Raw genomic sequence first — 14471 nt, 5'->3', positions numbered from 1 at the left:
ACCTAACCGCCGACGGGCCCGATATGATTGTCTGTCCGTGATTACGTTCTCGGTTCGCCTTTTTTTAGCGCGTCCGGAAAGCCCCGCGTCTCCGGAACTTAGCGCGCCGCTGGAGAACGCAAAGATGGCCGACGAGACGGGACGGGACGGGACGGGACGGCTTTGGCTGTTCGAGGTTCGGCGACGGCCATGAATTATTCATGGCCGGCGTTTCCTCATACAGCTCGAATGTGGCTCTTCTCAGAACGTGGCAGGACACAGGAAAGTGTCGATAACGATCTCCTCGTCTCTCTCCTCCTTCTTCTCTTCCGTTCTCCACTCCCGCGCTCCGTCAATCCTTCTCTTTCTTTATCTCTTGCTCACTCTATCGTCATCTCTCGCACTTTCTCTCTCTTTCTCTCTCTCCCCCCCTCTCTCTCTCTCTCTCCTTCCCTCTCTCTCTCTCTCTCTCCCTGACGTTCTGTACGTGTGTGTGTTTGTGTGTGAGTCACATACTATCTTGTACTGCCGCCGTTGCTAAACGTCATGGCTCGTCATGATGCGTCAGTGCGCCAGATAAAGTCACCTCGTTCTCTCTCTCTCTCTCTCTCTCTCTCTCTCTCTCTCTCTCTCTCTCTCTCTCTCTCTCTCTCTCTCTCTCTCTCTCTCTCTACAATTCTCGTATCCTCGTCATCCTCATTGTGTCACTAGCCCGCGCCCGCGCCCGCCGGTGACACCAGAGCGCCGTGTCCCACTTCCGTTGCTCTCTTTCCCTCTCTCTATGTTGTCCCCGCTCTCGAAAATCGAAAGCATCCTATCCGCCCCCGCGCCGGAAATTCGCGCCGGGAACCAGGTCGGACCAATTTCAGGCCGATTAGAACTCGCGCGTTATGGATGCAATTTTGGAAATAAATTAGAATTTTCAAAAGTATATGCATGGATTTACGGGAGATATTTTCTCTTTCGAAAGAAAAGGAGAAAATTCATGGGATCGTTGATTCAATTTTGAGACAATTAAACTTTATAGCAGTTATAACTTTGTAGCAAATCAACTTAATTAATAAAATTTATACATATAGTGTATATAATTCTCTAGTTCTATACCTGTGTAAACGAAATTTGCACGGCACTGTGTTGATACAGTTAAGGAATTTTATACAGACACACACACATAAAACGTCTGTGATAAATATTAGCGCGAGATCGATCGAACTAATTATAGTGACAATTAGAATTCGGAGATATAGATCTGTAACATATAATTAATGTTTGGTCTTTAAATTCATATGATTCTAAGAATATCTTTTCATGGAAATTGGGGATATTACAATAGAATTTAAAGATGCAGATCTATATTGGGTTATCTATAGCTATCGTACGCTTTATTTATGCGTATATAGAAACACAAAATAAAAATTAATATCACGTCGATTTAATTTTAGAGACGTAATGGAGGAGATATAAATTTATAATAGATAATTTTATTGTGCGTTTAATTTAAGCTCGTATGGCACTTATGAAAAAGAACGATTAGAATTCAAAGATGTGACGTTAGTTTGTTTACGTCGATTATACGTCTTCAGCCAGACTCTCTAATTAGATATGTATTCAGGCCCATATTTTGGATCCTTTTTTATCGATAAAAGGCCTTAGATATCGATTGTTTTTTTCTTCACATATCGAAACACAAGCAAACATAAGAAAGACCCAGCTAAACATGTGTAATCTACGAATACTTGGTTAGGAAACTGTGAACAAGCCAGAGGAGCGACGATAAGCAGCAACCCCGGAAATCATTCCTCCGCAGTCGTCCGAGATTAACTGGACCTTATCGCTGCAGGATCGCCGCCTCCCTAATCAGACAATATCGATAACAGATTTATCTCACTCCGGCTCTTATCTCACCCGTTCTCCATTTCCGTTTCTCTTCCGTTCAGCGCGCGATAATTTTATCTTCTCATCTATCTGCACCATCCCATTCTCCTCCGTTTTTGATCCTCCAGAGAAAGAGAGAGAGAGAACAATAGCGTTCTCGCTCGCGAGACGTTCGGTAATTTGTTTGCCGACGAAGGAGAAACAGAAACGGCGAAACGGAAAAAAGATTGGAAAGAGAAATAGTGGAATCTACGAGGGGGGTGGGCGGGGAGGGGCGAGGAGGGAGAAGGAAAAAAAGAGAACCGGATGAGTTGTACGCAGTCGAGGTAGTCTCCGTAATCTAGCGGCTGCGATCTAATCTCCCGCGGGAGATCTGGCATCGTATCCCCTTATCGGCCAGCGAAATCTCCGCTCCCTCCCCCCTATCTCCGCTTCCTCTCCCCCCCCCCTCGCTGTATCAGCGAGCCGACGCGACGGTGTCCTAGTTTATACACACTTCGATATCCTCGCGATAACACGTCGAGTCAGCAACGCCGTCCTTCTCCTCTCCTCCTCCTTCTCTCGGTGTGCTCTCCTTCACCTTCTTTATTTTCTTCTTCTTCATGGTCGCTATATGTTGGTGTTAACATAGACGGGCTTTACAGACACTCGATGGCAATTTTAAGAATGGTGGTCCCGTCGCGCATCGAAGGAGGAGATAAAAATGGCACGAAGGTGTATCGATCGAAAGTATCGGGCCTGCCTGATAAGGGAATTTATCGACGATCGCGAGGGTGTCACCGAGTTTTCGCGGTTCGCCAAAATTGTATTTCAGGGTACTCTTTTTTTCTTTAGATAATTCGCAGATAGATTCTATAGCGATTTTGGAGTTCATATACGAAGATATTAATCTCACGTAAATTCGCCTGACCAAAACGGGGCCTTTATCACTTGAAAGCGCGAAAGATTGACCCTTCAATTGAAATTCATTTTCTTACTATCCGCTCTAATTATATTTAATTTAATGGATACCAGAGAAGGCAGTTATTAATAATTGGATATAAATAAATATATAAATATATAATATTAATAATTAATTGTCGCGACAACATAATCTAATGATATAATTTTTTGCTATATATATTATATATTTAATTTTTTTAATAAAAGCTATATGAAGTAGTAGAGTAGCTTATCGAAATTATTCTGAACAAAGATTTTTATTAAAATTTCGATCGAAAAAAAATATTCTGTATTTTTTATCTCAAGATTTCTTCAAACCCAATGGAACTGTCAAACGAAGTCGATACCCCAGATGAAAAAAAAAAACGCAATGTCACGAGAATGAGGAGGAAAGGGTGGAGGGAGAGGGGAAATCGCGAAAGATTTCGAGGGAGACGAGATCGTATATATACGAGTTTCGCGCGAAGAGCCTTGAGAGTTGCGGCGCCACTGGATTGAGATAAGGGAGCGTTATCAGCCGCGCGCCGCGGCGGCTCTTATCAACGATCGCGCTCTCGCGCGTCTTCCCCTCTCACCCTATCGTCTCTATCTCTTTCTCTCTCTCTCTCTCGTTCCCTGCACCCCCTTGCACTTCCTCGCCCGTCGTTCGTATATCCTCGCTTCGCGGCTCGCCGATGCTATCGTCTAACTAGCTCCAGCTACTGATTCTATCTCTCGCGTACCCACCCAGCGGGGCCGCGCCAGTCAGCCAGCCAGTCGGGGCCCAGGATCGTCGCGGGAAATTCCGGTGCCCTGGTCTGGACGTCTTCATTCGTCATCGAACGGAAACGCGATCGTGAAAGCCCGAGAGGGCCTGAGGCGCTTCGTACGTTTATCGCTTCATTTGGAGACTTTATCGAACAAATTGATGATTCTCTACGTTGCGTTTTCTATTCACATGTAAAAATTTAGAATATAAACACACACATGCATTCATACACATGCACACACAAACGAAATTGAAGAGAGAGAAAGGAGAGGGATAGAGAGAATAAAAATTTTAATAAGCATTTTATATTTCAATATTTCTATGTATTTATAAAGTAAAAACTGACCATTATGAATTAGTATATCAAAATATCGTATATAAACATAAACAATTAAATTATAAGTAAAAGGAGAACGTTTGTTGAAGATCACTAATGTATAAGATAAAAATATAGCCTTAAATTAATGTGTAGTTCGCACGTGTAATGATCGCAATCAAATGCATACATTTTACGTATATAATATTATTAAATACAGAACATTTGCAATACTTAACACAAAAAAAAAACGCAGACGATCGCCGAAATTTATGTAAAATTTATACAATCTTTTCTAAAAGGTACACAAACATTCATAACATAATTATCTATAAAAAAAATTTGTTTTTGAGTAACATTTTTATTATGCTTCAAATTATAATAGTCAAATATATAATATATCGATAAAGATTTGTAATTAAGCATAATGAAAACGTTACTCAAAAACGTTTTAAACAAAACTTTTTTTATAGATAATTTTTTTATAGATGATATGTTATCTGTATAATTGACAATTCAATAATTTATAAAGAATATCTTCGTTTATTAAAGTTTTCATTTAATTGGTTTTCTTTATTAATCAGATTATACCTAGCGAGTGCTTGTATATAGTCACTGTTGATTCTCTCTTTTCTCCAGTTTCTCTTTGCTTGGGTCGCTCTCTTCATGGCGGGCGGGTTCTCTTCGACTACAAAATGAAATTGATTGAATAAAATTTTTTATTAGTGTATATCGTACTTTCTTTATAAGGTATTTTATTTCTTGTTTTATAGTATTTAATACTTACCTCTTTCTATTTCCATATAATTTTTTTTCCATTTATTTTCGTTCTTCAGTATTAAATTTTTTTCGAAATCGAATATTTTACTTTTGAAGTAGTTGCGTTGCTTAATCAATTCATCGTACAAATCAATCTGCATTTGCAATGTGGTCTTCAATGATTCAATATGACTTTTATACATGTTTATTAATTCCGTTGTGTTATTGTGCATTTCTTCAATTGATTTTTGTTGCAATTCTTTGAATTTATTTCTAATATTAGAAAAATAGAAATTCCATTTGTGCATATTCTTCTATTCAATATTTATTAATAAAGTTTTTATTATAGATGGTATGGTAATGAGATTAAATATGTTGCGCATAATGTGGCAGCATTGATAAATTCTAAAATTACGCGAAATGTATTGTGCAATCCTTCCTCTAGAAGCACATCAAGTTTTGATTCGTTCGGTGGCGTTTATGTGTCATAATATTTTTTATAAGAGTGTACTAATAGATCTCGTCACCGTTTTCGTTATGGGGCGATAAAATATTGAACAAAGATATGCGCAAGTTTTGTGTTAAATTGTAGGAGAACACTATGGATTGTTAGAAAAAGTCAAAAAAAGCATTTGCTTGTAATCATGCTTTATCACGTACTTTAGGTTTTTACCAGTGCGCGGTTCGTCTTCAACTATTTCGCAGTCTTTCGAAAAGATTTGTTGCTACCGAAAAATCTGCGCACGTGACATGATCACCAAATGCTTTTTTAAACTTTTATCATTTATCTTTGTTCTATGTTTTGTCGCTTCATAACGATCACGAATACGGTGACGAGGTCTACTAATACACACTTATGAAAAATATTATAATGATACATAAACGCAACCAAACGAATCGAACTGGTGTGCTTTTAGAGAAAGGATTGTGCTATATATTCCATGTAATTAGAATTTTTTAATGCTACCACATTATGCGTTACATATTTAAAAATGTTCAAAAACTCTGTCAAATTATGTAATACTTACGGTTGTGTTGATTCCATTTTTAATACGGACACAATATAAAGATTTACTTATTAAACTTGTTTGTTGTCTTCTTGACTACTGCCTGCTCTGCTCTGATCGAGTATGAGAGCCTCTCTCGATGTTCTTCTCGCGTACGGAACGTTCTCCTTTATTAATTTATTAGTAAACACGGTCCCTCTCCTAATATCTTTCTCTGCCTATATATATATATATATATATATTTATATTTCCAACTTTATCGCTTACTTTAATACATTTTCATATATCAGGTGCTTACACATTTGCTCTCTTTACGACTTTATCATATTGAAATAAAGAAATAAAGGGAAAGAAAAACTTGAGTACTTTGTTTAATAAAAACAAAACTCTCTCTGTATAGTTGTACTTAATATATTATATAAATCGATTTAAAATAATAAGAGCTTTTTTGTAACATTAAAGATGAAGTTTAAGGACTTTTGGAATAATAAAAAGAAAAATCAGAGATTATATATATATATATATATATATATATATATATATATATTCTCTTTCTTTTAGTAAAATGAGTTGTATTGCTGATTGTTCTTTTCACATTATTTACATTTTTTTGGCATGCCATTTTTATATCTACTAGAACACTACAAAGCGCGCGCTTCGCGCGCACCATTTATTTCCTTCAACTATACAATATAAGCTGCGGTCGAGAATGTGCTACTAATATGGAACAAAGATAGAATGATGTTTCGAATTATTCGTAGCGCATTCTCGATCCAAAGCTTGTACGTTAATTACATATTATACAACAATTATAATATATATCTTTTCATCTTTTGGTACCATTCAGACACCAGCGTACAAATTTTTTAATATGATAAACATAAAATAAGGATGCGTCGCACAGGGTCCGCGTCAAAAAAGTATCAATTTCTAATATTTTAAGACGAGCCAAAAATTCATCGATTATACATTTTAATAGTACATTGATTACAGAATCATTTGGTACCAAACAGACACCAGCGTACAAATTTTTTAACTTGATATACATAAAATAAAGTTGCGTCGCATAGGGTTAGCGGTAAAAAAGTATCGATTGCTAATATTTTAAGACGAGCCAAAAATTCATCGATTATACATTTTAATAGTACATTGATTACAGAATCTTTTGGTACCATGCAGACACCAGCGTACAAATTTTTTAATACGATAAACATAAAATAAGGATGCGTCGCACAGGGTCCGCGCCAAAAAAGTATCAATTACTAATATTTTTAGACGAGCCAAAAATTCATCGATTATACATTTTAATAGTACATTGAGTACAGAATCTTTTGGTACCATGCAGACACCAGCGTACAAATTTTTTAATATGATAAACATAAAATAAGGATGCTTCGCACAGGGTCCGCGCCAAAAAAGTATCAATTTCTAATATTTTAAGACGAGCCAAAAATTCATCGATTATACATTTTAATAGTACATTGATTACAGAATCTTTTGGTACCATGCAGACACCAGCGTACAAATTTTTTAATACGATAAACATAAAATAAGGTTGCGTCGCACAGGGTCCGCGTCAAAAAAGTATCGATTTCTAATATTTTAAGACGAGCCAAAAATTCATCGATTATACATTTTAATAGTATATTGATTACAGAATCTTTTCGTACCATTCAGACACCAGCGTACAAATTTTTTAATATGATAAACATAAAATAAGGATGCGTCGCACAGGGTCCGCGTCAAAAAAGTATCGATTTCTAATATTTTAAGACGAGCCAAAAATTCATCGATTATACATTTTAATAGTACATTGATTACAGAATCTTTTGGTACCATGCAGACACCAGCGTACAAATTTTTTAATACGATAAACATAAAATAAGGTTGCGTCGCACAGGGTCCGCGTCAAAAAAGTATCGATTTCTAATATTTTAAGACGAGCCAAAAATTCATCGATTATACATTTTAATAGTATATTGATTACAGAATCTTTTCATACCATTCAGACACCAGCGTACAAATTTTTTAATATGATAAACATAAAATAAGGATGCGTCGCACAGGGTCCGCGTCAAAAAAGTATCGATTTCTAATATTTTAAGACGAGCCAAAAATTCATCGATTATACATTTTAATAGTACATTGATTACAGAATCTTTTGGTACCATGCAGACACCAGCGTACAAATTTTTTAATACGATAAACATAAAATAAGGTTGCGTCGCACAGGGTCCGCGTCAAAAAAGTATCGATTTCTAATATTTTAAGACGAGCCAAAAATTCATCGATTATACATTTTAATAGTACATTGATTACAGAATCTTTTGGTACCAAGCAGACAACAGCGTACAAACTTTTTCATTTGCTACACATAAAATAATGTTGCGTCGCATAGGGTCAGCGATAAAAAAGTATCGATATCTAATATTTTAAGACGAGCCAAAAATTCATCGACTATACATTTTAATAGTACATTGATTACAGAATCTTTTGGTACCAAGCAGACAACAGCGTACAAACTTTTTCATTTGCTATACATAAATTAAGGATGCGTCGCCTAGGGTCAGCGGTAAAGAAGTATCGATTTCTAATATTTTAAGACGAGCCAAAAATTCATCGATTATACATTTTAATAGTACATTGATTACAGAATCTTTTGGTACCATGCAGACACCAGCGTACAAATTTTTTAATACGATAAACATAAAATAAGGTTGCGTCGCACAGGGTCCGCGTCAAAAAAGTATCGATTTCTAATATTTTAAGACGAGCCAAAAATTCATCGATTATACATTTTAATAGTATATTGATTACAGAATCTTTTCGTACCATTCAGACACCAGCGTACAAATTTTTTAATATGATAAACATAAAATAAGGATGCGTCGCACAGGGTCCGCGTCAAAAAAGTATCGATTTCTAATATTTTAAGACGAGCCAAAAATTCATCAATTATACATTTTAATAGTATATTGATTACAGAATCTTTTCGTACCATTCAGACACCAGCGTACAAATTTTTTAATATGATAAACATAAAATAAGGATGCGTCGCACAGGGTCCGCGTCAAAAAAGTATCGATTTCTAATATTTTAAGACGAGCCAAAAATTCATCGATTATACATTTTAATAGTACATTGATTACAGAATCTTTTGGTACCATGCAGACACCAGCGTACAAATTTTTTAATACGATAAACATAAAATAAGGTTGCGTCGCACAGGGTCCGCGTCAAAAAAGTATCGATTTCTAATATTTTAAGACGAGCCAAAAATTCATCGATTATACATTTTAATAGTACATTGATTACAGAATCTTTTGGTACCAAGCAGACAACAGCGTACAAACTTTTTCATTTGCTACACATAAAATAATGTTGCGTCGCATAGGGTCAGCGATAAAAAAGTATCGATATCTAATATTTTAAGACGAGCCAAAAATTCATCGACTATACATTTTAATAGTACATTGATTACAGAATCTTTTGGTACCAAGCAGACAACAGCGTACAAACTTTTTCATTTGCTATACATAAATTAAGGATGCGTCGCCTAGGGTCAGCGGTAAAGAAGTATCGATTTCTAATATTTTAAGACGAGCCAAAAATTCATCGATTATACATTTTAATAGTACATTGATTACAGAATCTTTTGGTACCATGCAGACACCAGCGTACAAATTTTTTAATACGATAAACATAAAATAAGGTTGCGTCGCACAGGGTCCGCGTCAAAAAAGTATCGATTTCTAATATTTTAAGACGAGCCAAAAATTCATCGATTATACATTTTAATAGTATATTGATTACAGAATCTTTTCGTACCATTCAGACACCAGCGTACAAATTTTTTAATATGATAAACATAAAATAAGGATGCGTCGCACAGGGTCCGCGTCAAAAAAGTATCGATTTCTAATATTTTAAGACGAGCCAAAAATTCATCGATTATACATTTTAATAGTACATTGATTACAGAATCATTTGGTACCAAACAGACACCAGCGTACAAATTTTTTAACTTGATATACATAAAATAAAGTTGCGTCGCATAGGGTTAGCGGTAAAAAAGTATCGATTGCTAATATTTTAAGACGAGCCAAAAATTCATCGATTATACATTTTAATAGTACATTGATTACAGAATCTTTTGGTATCATGCAGACACCAGCGTACAAATTTTTTAATACGATAAATATAAAATAAGGATGCGTCGCACAGGGTCCGCGCCAAAAAAGTATCAATTACTAATATTTTTAGACGAGCCAAAAATTCATCGATTATACATTTTAATAGTACATTGAGTACAGAATCTTTTGGTACCATGCAGACACCAGCGTACAAATTTTTTAATATGATAAACATAAAATAAGGATGCTTCGCACAGGGTCCGCGCCAAAAAAGTATCAATTTCTAATATTTTAAGACGAGCCAAAAATTCATCGATTATACATTTTAATAGTACATTGATTACAGAATCTTTTGGTACCATGCAGACACCAGCGTACAAATTTTTTAACTTGATATACTTAAAATAAGGTTGCGTCGCATAGGGTCAGCGGTAAAAAGTATCGATTTCCAATATTTTAAGACGAGCCAAAAATTCATCGATTATACATTTTAATAGTACATTGATTACAGAATCTTTTGGTACCATGCAGACACCAGCGTACAAATTTTTTAATACGATAAACATAAAATAAGGTTGCGTCGCACAGGGTCCGCGTCAAAAAAGTATCGATTTCTAATATTTTAAGACGAGCCAAAAATTCATCGATTATACATTTTAATAGTACATTGATTACAGAATCTTTTCGTACCATTCAGACACCAGCGTACAAATTTTTTAATATGATAAACATAAAATAAGGATGCGTCGCACAGGGTCCGCGTCAAAAAAGTATCAATTTCTAATATTTTAAGACGAGCCAAAAATTCATCGATTATACATTTTAATAGTACATTGATTACAGAATCTTTTGGTACCAAGCAGACAACAGCATACAAACTTTTTCATTTGCTATACATAAATTAAGGATGCGTCGCCTAGGGTCAGCGGTAAAGAAGTATCGATTTCTAATATTTTAAGACGAGCCAAAAATTCATCGATTATACATTTTAATAGTACATTGAGTACAGAATCATTTGGTACCAAACAGACACCAGCGTACAAATTTTTTAACTTGATATACTTAAAATAAGGTTGCGTCGCATAGGGTCAGCGGTAAAAAGTATCGATTTCCAATATTTTAAGACGAGCCAAAAATTCATCGATTATACATTTTAATAGTACATTGATTACAGAATCTTTTGGTACCATGCAGACACCAGCGTACAAATTTTTTAATACGATAAACATAAAATAAGGATGCGTCGCACAGGGTCCTCGTCAAAAAAGTATCGATTTCTAATATTTTAAGACGAGCCAAAAATTCATCGATTATACATTTTAATAGTACATTGATTACAGAATCTTTTGGTACCAAGCAGACAACAGCGTACAAACTTTTTCATTTGCTACACATAAAATAATGTTGCGTCGCATAGGGTCAGCGATAAAAAAGTATCGATATCTAATATTTTAAGACGACCCAAAAATTCATCGATTATACATTTTAATAGTACATTGATTACAGAATCTTTTGGTACCAAACAGACACCAGCGTACAAATTTTTTAACTTGATATACATAAAATAAAATTGCGTCGCATAGGGTCAGCGGTAAAAAAGTATCGATTTCTAATATTTTAAGACGAGCCAAAAATTCATCGATTATACATTTTAATAGTACATTGATTACAGAATCTTTTGGTACCATGCAGACACCAGCGTACAAATTTTTTAATACGATAAACATAAAATAAGGATGCGTCGCACAGGGTCCGCGCCAAAAAAGTATCAATTACTAATATTTTTAGACGAGCCAAAAATTCATCGATTATACATTTTAATAGTACATTGAGTACAGAATCTTTTGGTACCATGCAGACACCAGCGTACAAATTTTTTAATATGATAAACATAAAATAAGGATGCTTCGCACAGGGTCCGCGCCAAAAAAGTATCAATTTCTAATATTTTAAGACGAGCCAAAAATTCATCGATTATACATTTTAATAGTACATTGATTACAGAATCTTTTGGTACCATGCAGACACCAGCGTACAAATTTTTTAACTTGATATACTTAAAATAAGGTTGCGTCGCATAGAGTCAGCGGTAAAAAGTATCGATTTCCAATATTTTAAGACGAGCCAAAAATTCATCGATTATACATTTTAATAGTACATTGATTACAGAATCTTTTGGTACCATGCAGACACCAGCGTACAAATTTTTTAATACGATAAACATAAAATAAGGTTGCGTCGCACAGGGTCCGCGTCAAAAAAGTATCGATTTCTAATATTTTAAGACGAGCCAAAAATTCATCGATTATACATTTTAATAGTACATTGATTACAGAATCTTTTGGTACCAAGCAGACAACAGCGTACAAACTTTTTCATTTGCTACACATAAAATAATGTTGCGTCGCATAGGGTCAGCGGTAAAAAAGTATCGATATCTAATATTTTAAGACGAGCCAAAAATTCATCGATTATACATTTTAATAGTACATTGATTACAGAATCTTTTGGTACCAAGCAGACAACAGCGTACAAACTTTTTCATTTGCTATACATAAATTAAGGATGCGTCGCATAGGGTCAGCGGTAAAAAAGTATCGATTTCTAATATTTTAAGACGAGCCAAAAATTCATCGATTATACATTTTAATAGTACATTGAGTACAGAATCATTTGGTACCAAACAGACACCAGCGTACAAATTTTTTAACTTGATATATTTAAAATAAGGTTGCGTCGCATAGGGTCAGCGGTAAAAAGTATCGATTTCCAATATTTTAAGACGAGCCAAAAATTCATCGATTATACATTTTAATAGTACATTGATTACAGAATCTTTTGGTACCAAGCAGACAACAGCGTACAAACTTTTTCATTTGCTATACATAAATTAAGGATGCGTCGCATAGGGTCAGCGGTAAAAAAGTATCGATTTCTAATATTTTAAGACGAGCCAAAAATTCATCGATTATACATTTTAATAGTACATTGATTACAGAATCATTTGGTACCAAACAGACACCAGCGTACAAATTTTTTAACTTGATATACATAAAATAAAGTTGCGTCGCATAGGGTTAGCGGTAAAAAAGTATCGATTGCTAATATTTTAAGACGAGCCAAAAATTCATCGATTATACATTTTAATAGTACATTGATTACAGAATCTTTTGGTACCATGCAGACACCAGCGTACAAATTTTTTAATACGATAAACATAAAATAAGGATGCGTCGCACAGGGTCCGCGCCAAAAAAGTATCAATTACTAATATTTTTAGACGAGCCAAAAATTCATCGATTATACATTTTAATAGTACATTGAGTACAGAATCTTTTGGTACCATGCAGACACCAGCGTACAAATTTTTTAATATGATAAACATAAAATAAGGATGCTTCGCACAGGGTCCGCGCCAAAAAAGTATCAATTTCTAATATTTTAAGACGAGCCAAAAATTCATCGATTATACATTTTAATAGTACATTGATTACAGAATCTTTTGGTACCATGCAGACACCAGCGTACAAATTTTTTAATACGATAAACATAAAATAAGGTTGCGTCGCACAGGGTCCGCGTCAAAAAAGTATCGATTTCTAATATTTTAAGACGAGCCAAAAATTCATCGATTATACATTTTAATAGTATATTGATTACAGAATCTTTTCGTACCATTCAGACACCAGCGTACAAATTTTTTAATATGATAAACATAAAATAAGGATGCGTCGCACAGGGTCCGCGTCAAAAAAGTATCGATTTCTAATATTTTAAGACGAGCCAAAAATTCATCGATTATACATTTTAATAGTACATTGATTACAGAATCTTTTGGTACCATGCAGACACCAGCGTACAAATTTTTTAATACGATAAACATAAAATAAGGTTGCGTCGCACAGGGTCCGCGTCAAAAAAGTATCGATTTCTAATATTTTAAGACGAGCCAAAAATTCATCGATTATACATTTTAATAGTATATTGATTACAGAATCTTTTCGTACCATTCAGACACCAGCGTACAAATTTTTTAATATGATAAACATAAAATAAGGATGCGTCGCACAGGGTCCGCGTCAAAAAAGTATCGATTTCTAATATTTTAAGACGAGCCAAAAATTCATCGATTATACATTTTAATAGTACATTGATTACAGAATCTTTTGGTACCATGCAGACACCAGCGTACAAATTTTTTAATACGATAAACATAAAATAAGGTTGCGTCGCACAGGGTCCGCGTCAAAAAAGTATCGATTTCTAATATTTTAAGACGAGCCAAAAATTCATCGATTATACATTTTAATAGTACATTGATTACAGAATCTTTTGGTACCAAGCAGACAACAGCGTACAAACTTTTTCATTTGCTACACATAAAATAATGTTGCGTCGCATAGGGTCAGCGATAAAAAAGTATCGATATCTAATATTTTAAGACGAGCCAAAAATTCATCGACTATACATTTTAATAGTACATTGATTACAGAATCTTTTGGTACCAAGCAGACAACAGCGTACAAACTTTTTCATTTGCTATACATAAATTAAGGATGCGTCGCCTAGGGTCAGCGGTAAAGAAGTATCGATTTCTAATATTTTAAGACGAGCCAAAAATTCATCGATTATACATTTTAATAGTACATTGATTACAGAATCTTTTGGTACCATGCAGACACCAGCGTACAAATTTTTTAATACGATAAACA

At 34.7% G+C, this 14471-nt stretch overlaps 2 protein-coding genes across 2 annotated transcripts in view; one reads left to right on the top strand and one right to left on the bottom strand.

Annotated features, from left to right (window-relative positions):
* The window catches only part of Ush (Zinc finger protein ush), a 158639-nt gene that overhangs the window by 62446 nt on the left and 81722 nt on the right, over window positions 1-14471 (top strand). The gene's annotated exons all lie outside the window — the stretch shown is intronic.
* LOC145945517 (uncharacterized) lies at window positions 4385-5833 on the bottom strand. Its single transcript, XM_083054580.1, has 3 exons — window positions 5648-5833; window positions 4648-4892; window positions 4385-4548 (listed from the first exon to the last, which is right to left on the bottom strand). Exons 1-3 carry the CDS (start codon window positions 5662-5664, stop codon window positions 4385-4387), a joined length of 426 nt encoding a protein of 141 aa, XP_082910706.1. The 5' UTR covers window positions 5665-5833.

The sequence above is a fragment of the Prenolepis imparis genome, unplaced genomic scaffold, assembly GCF_030444845.1.
Source record: "Prenolepis imparis isolate NDT839.2.m4 unplaced genomic scaffold, iyPreImpa1.0 SCAF_14, whole genome shotgun sequence".
Taxonomy (NCBI): Eukaryota; Metazoa; Arthropoda; class Insecta; order Hymenoptera; family Formicidae; genus Prenolepis; species Prenolepis imparis.
Note: the sequence above shows the minus strand (reverse complement) of the source record. Positions and strands in the feature narration are given on the sequence as shown.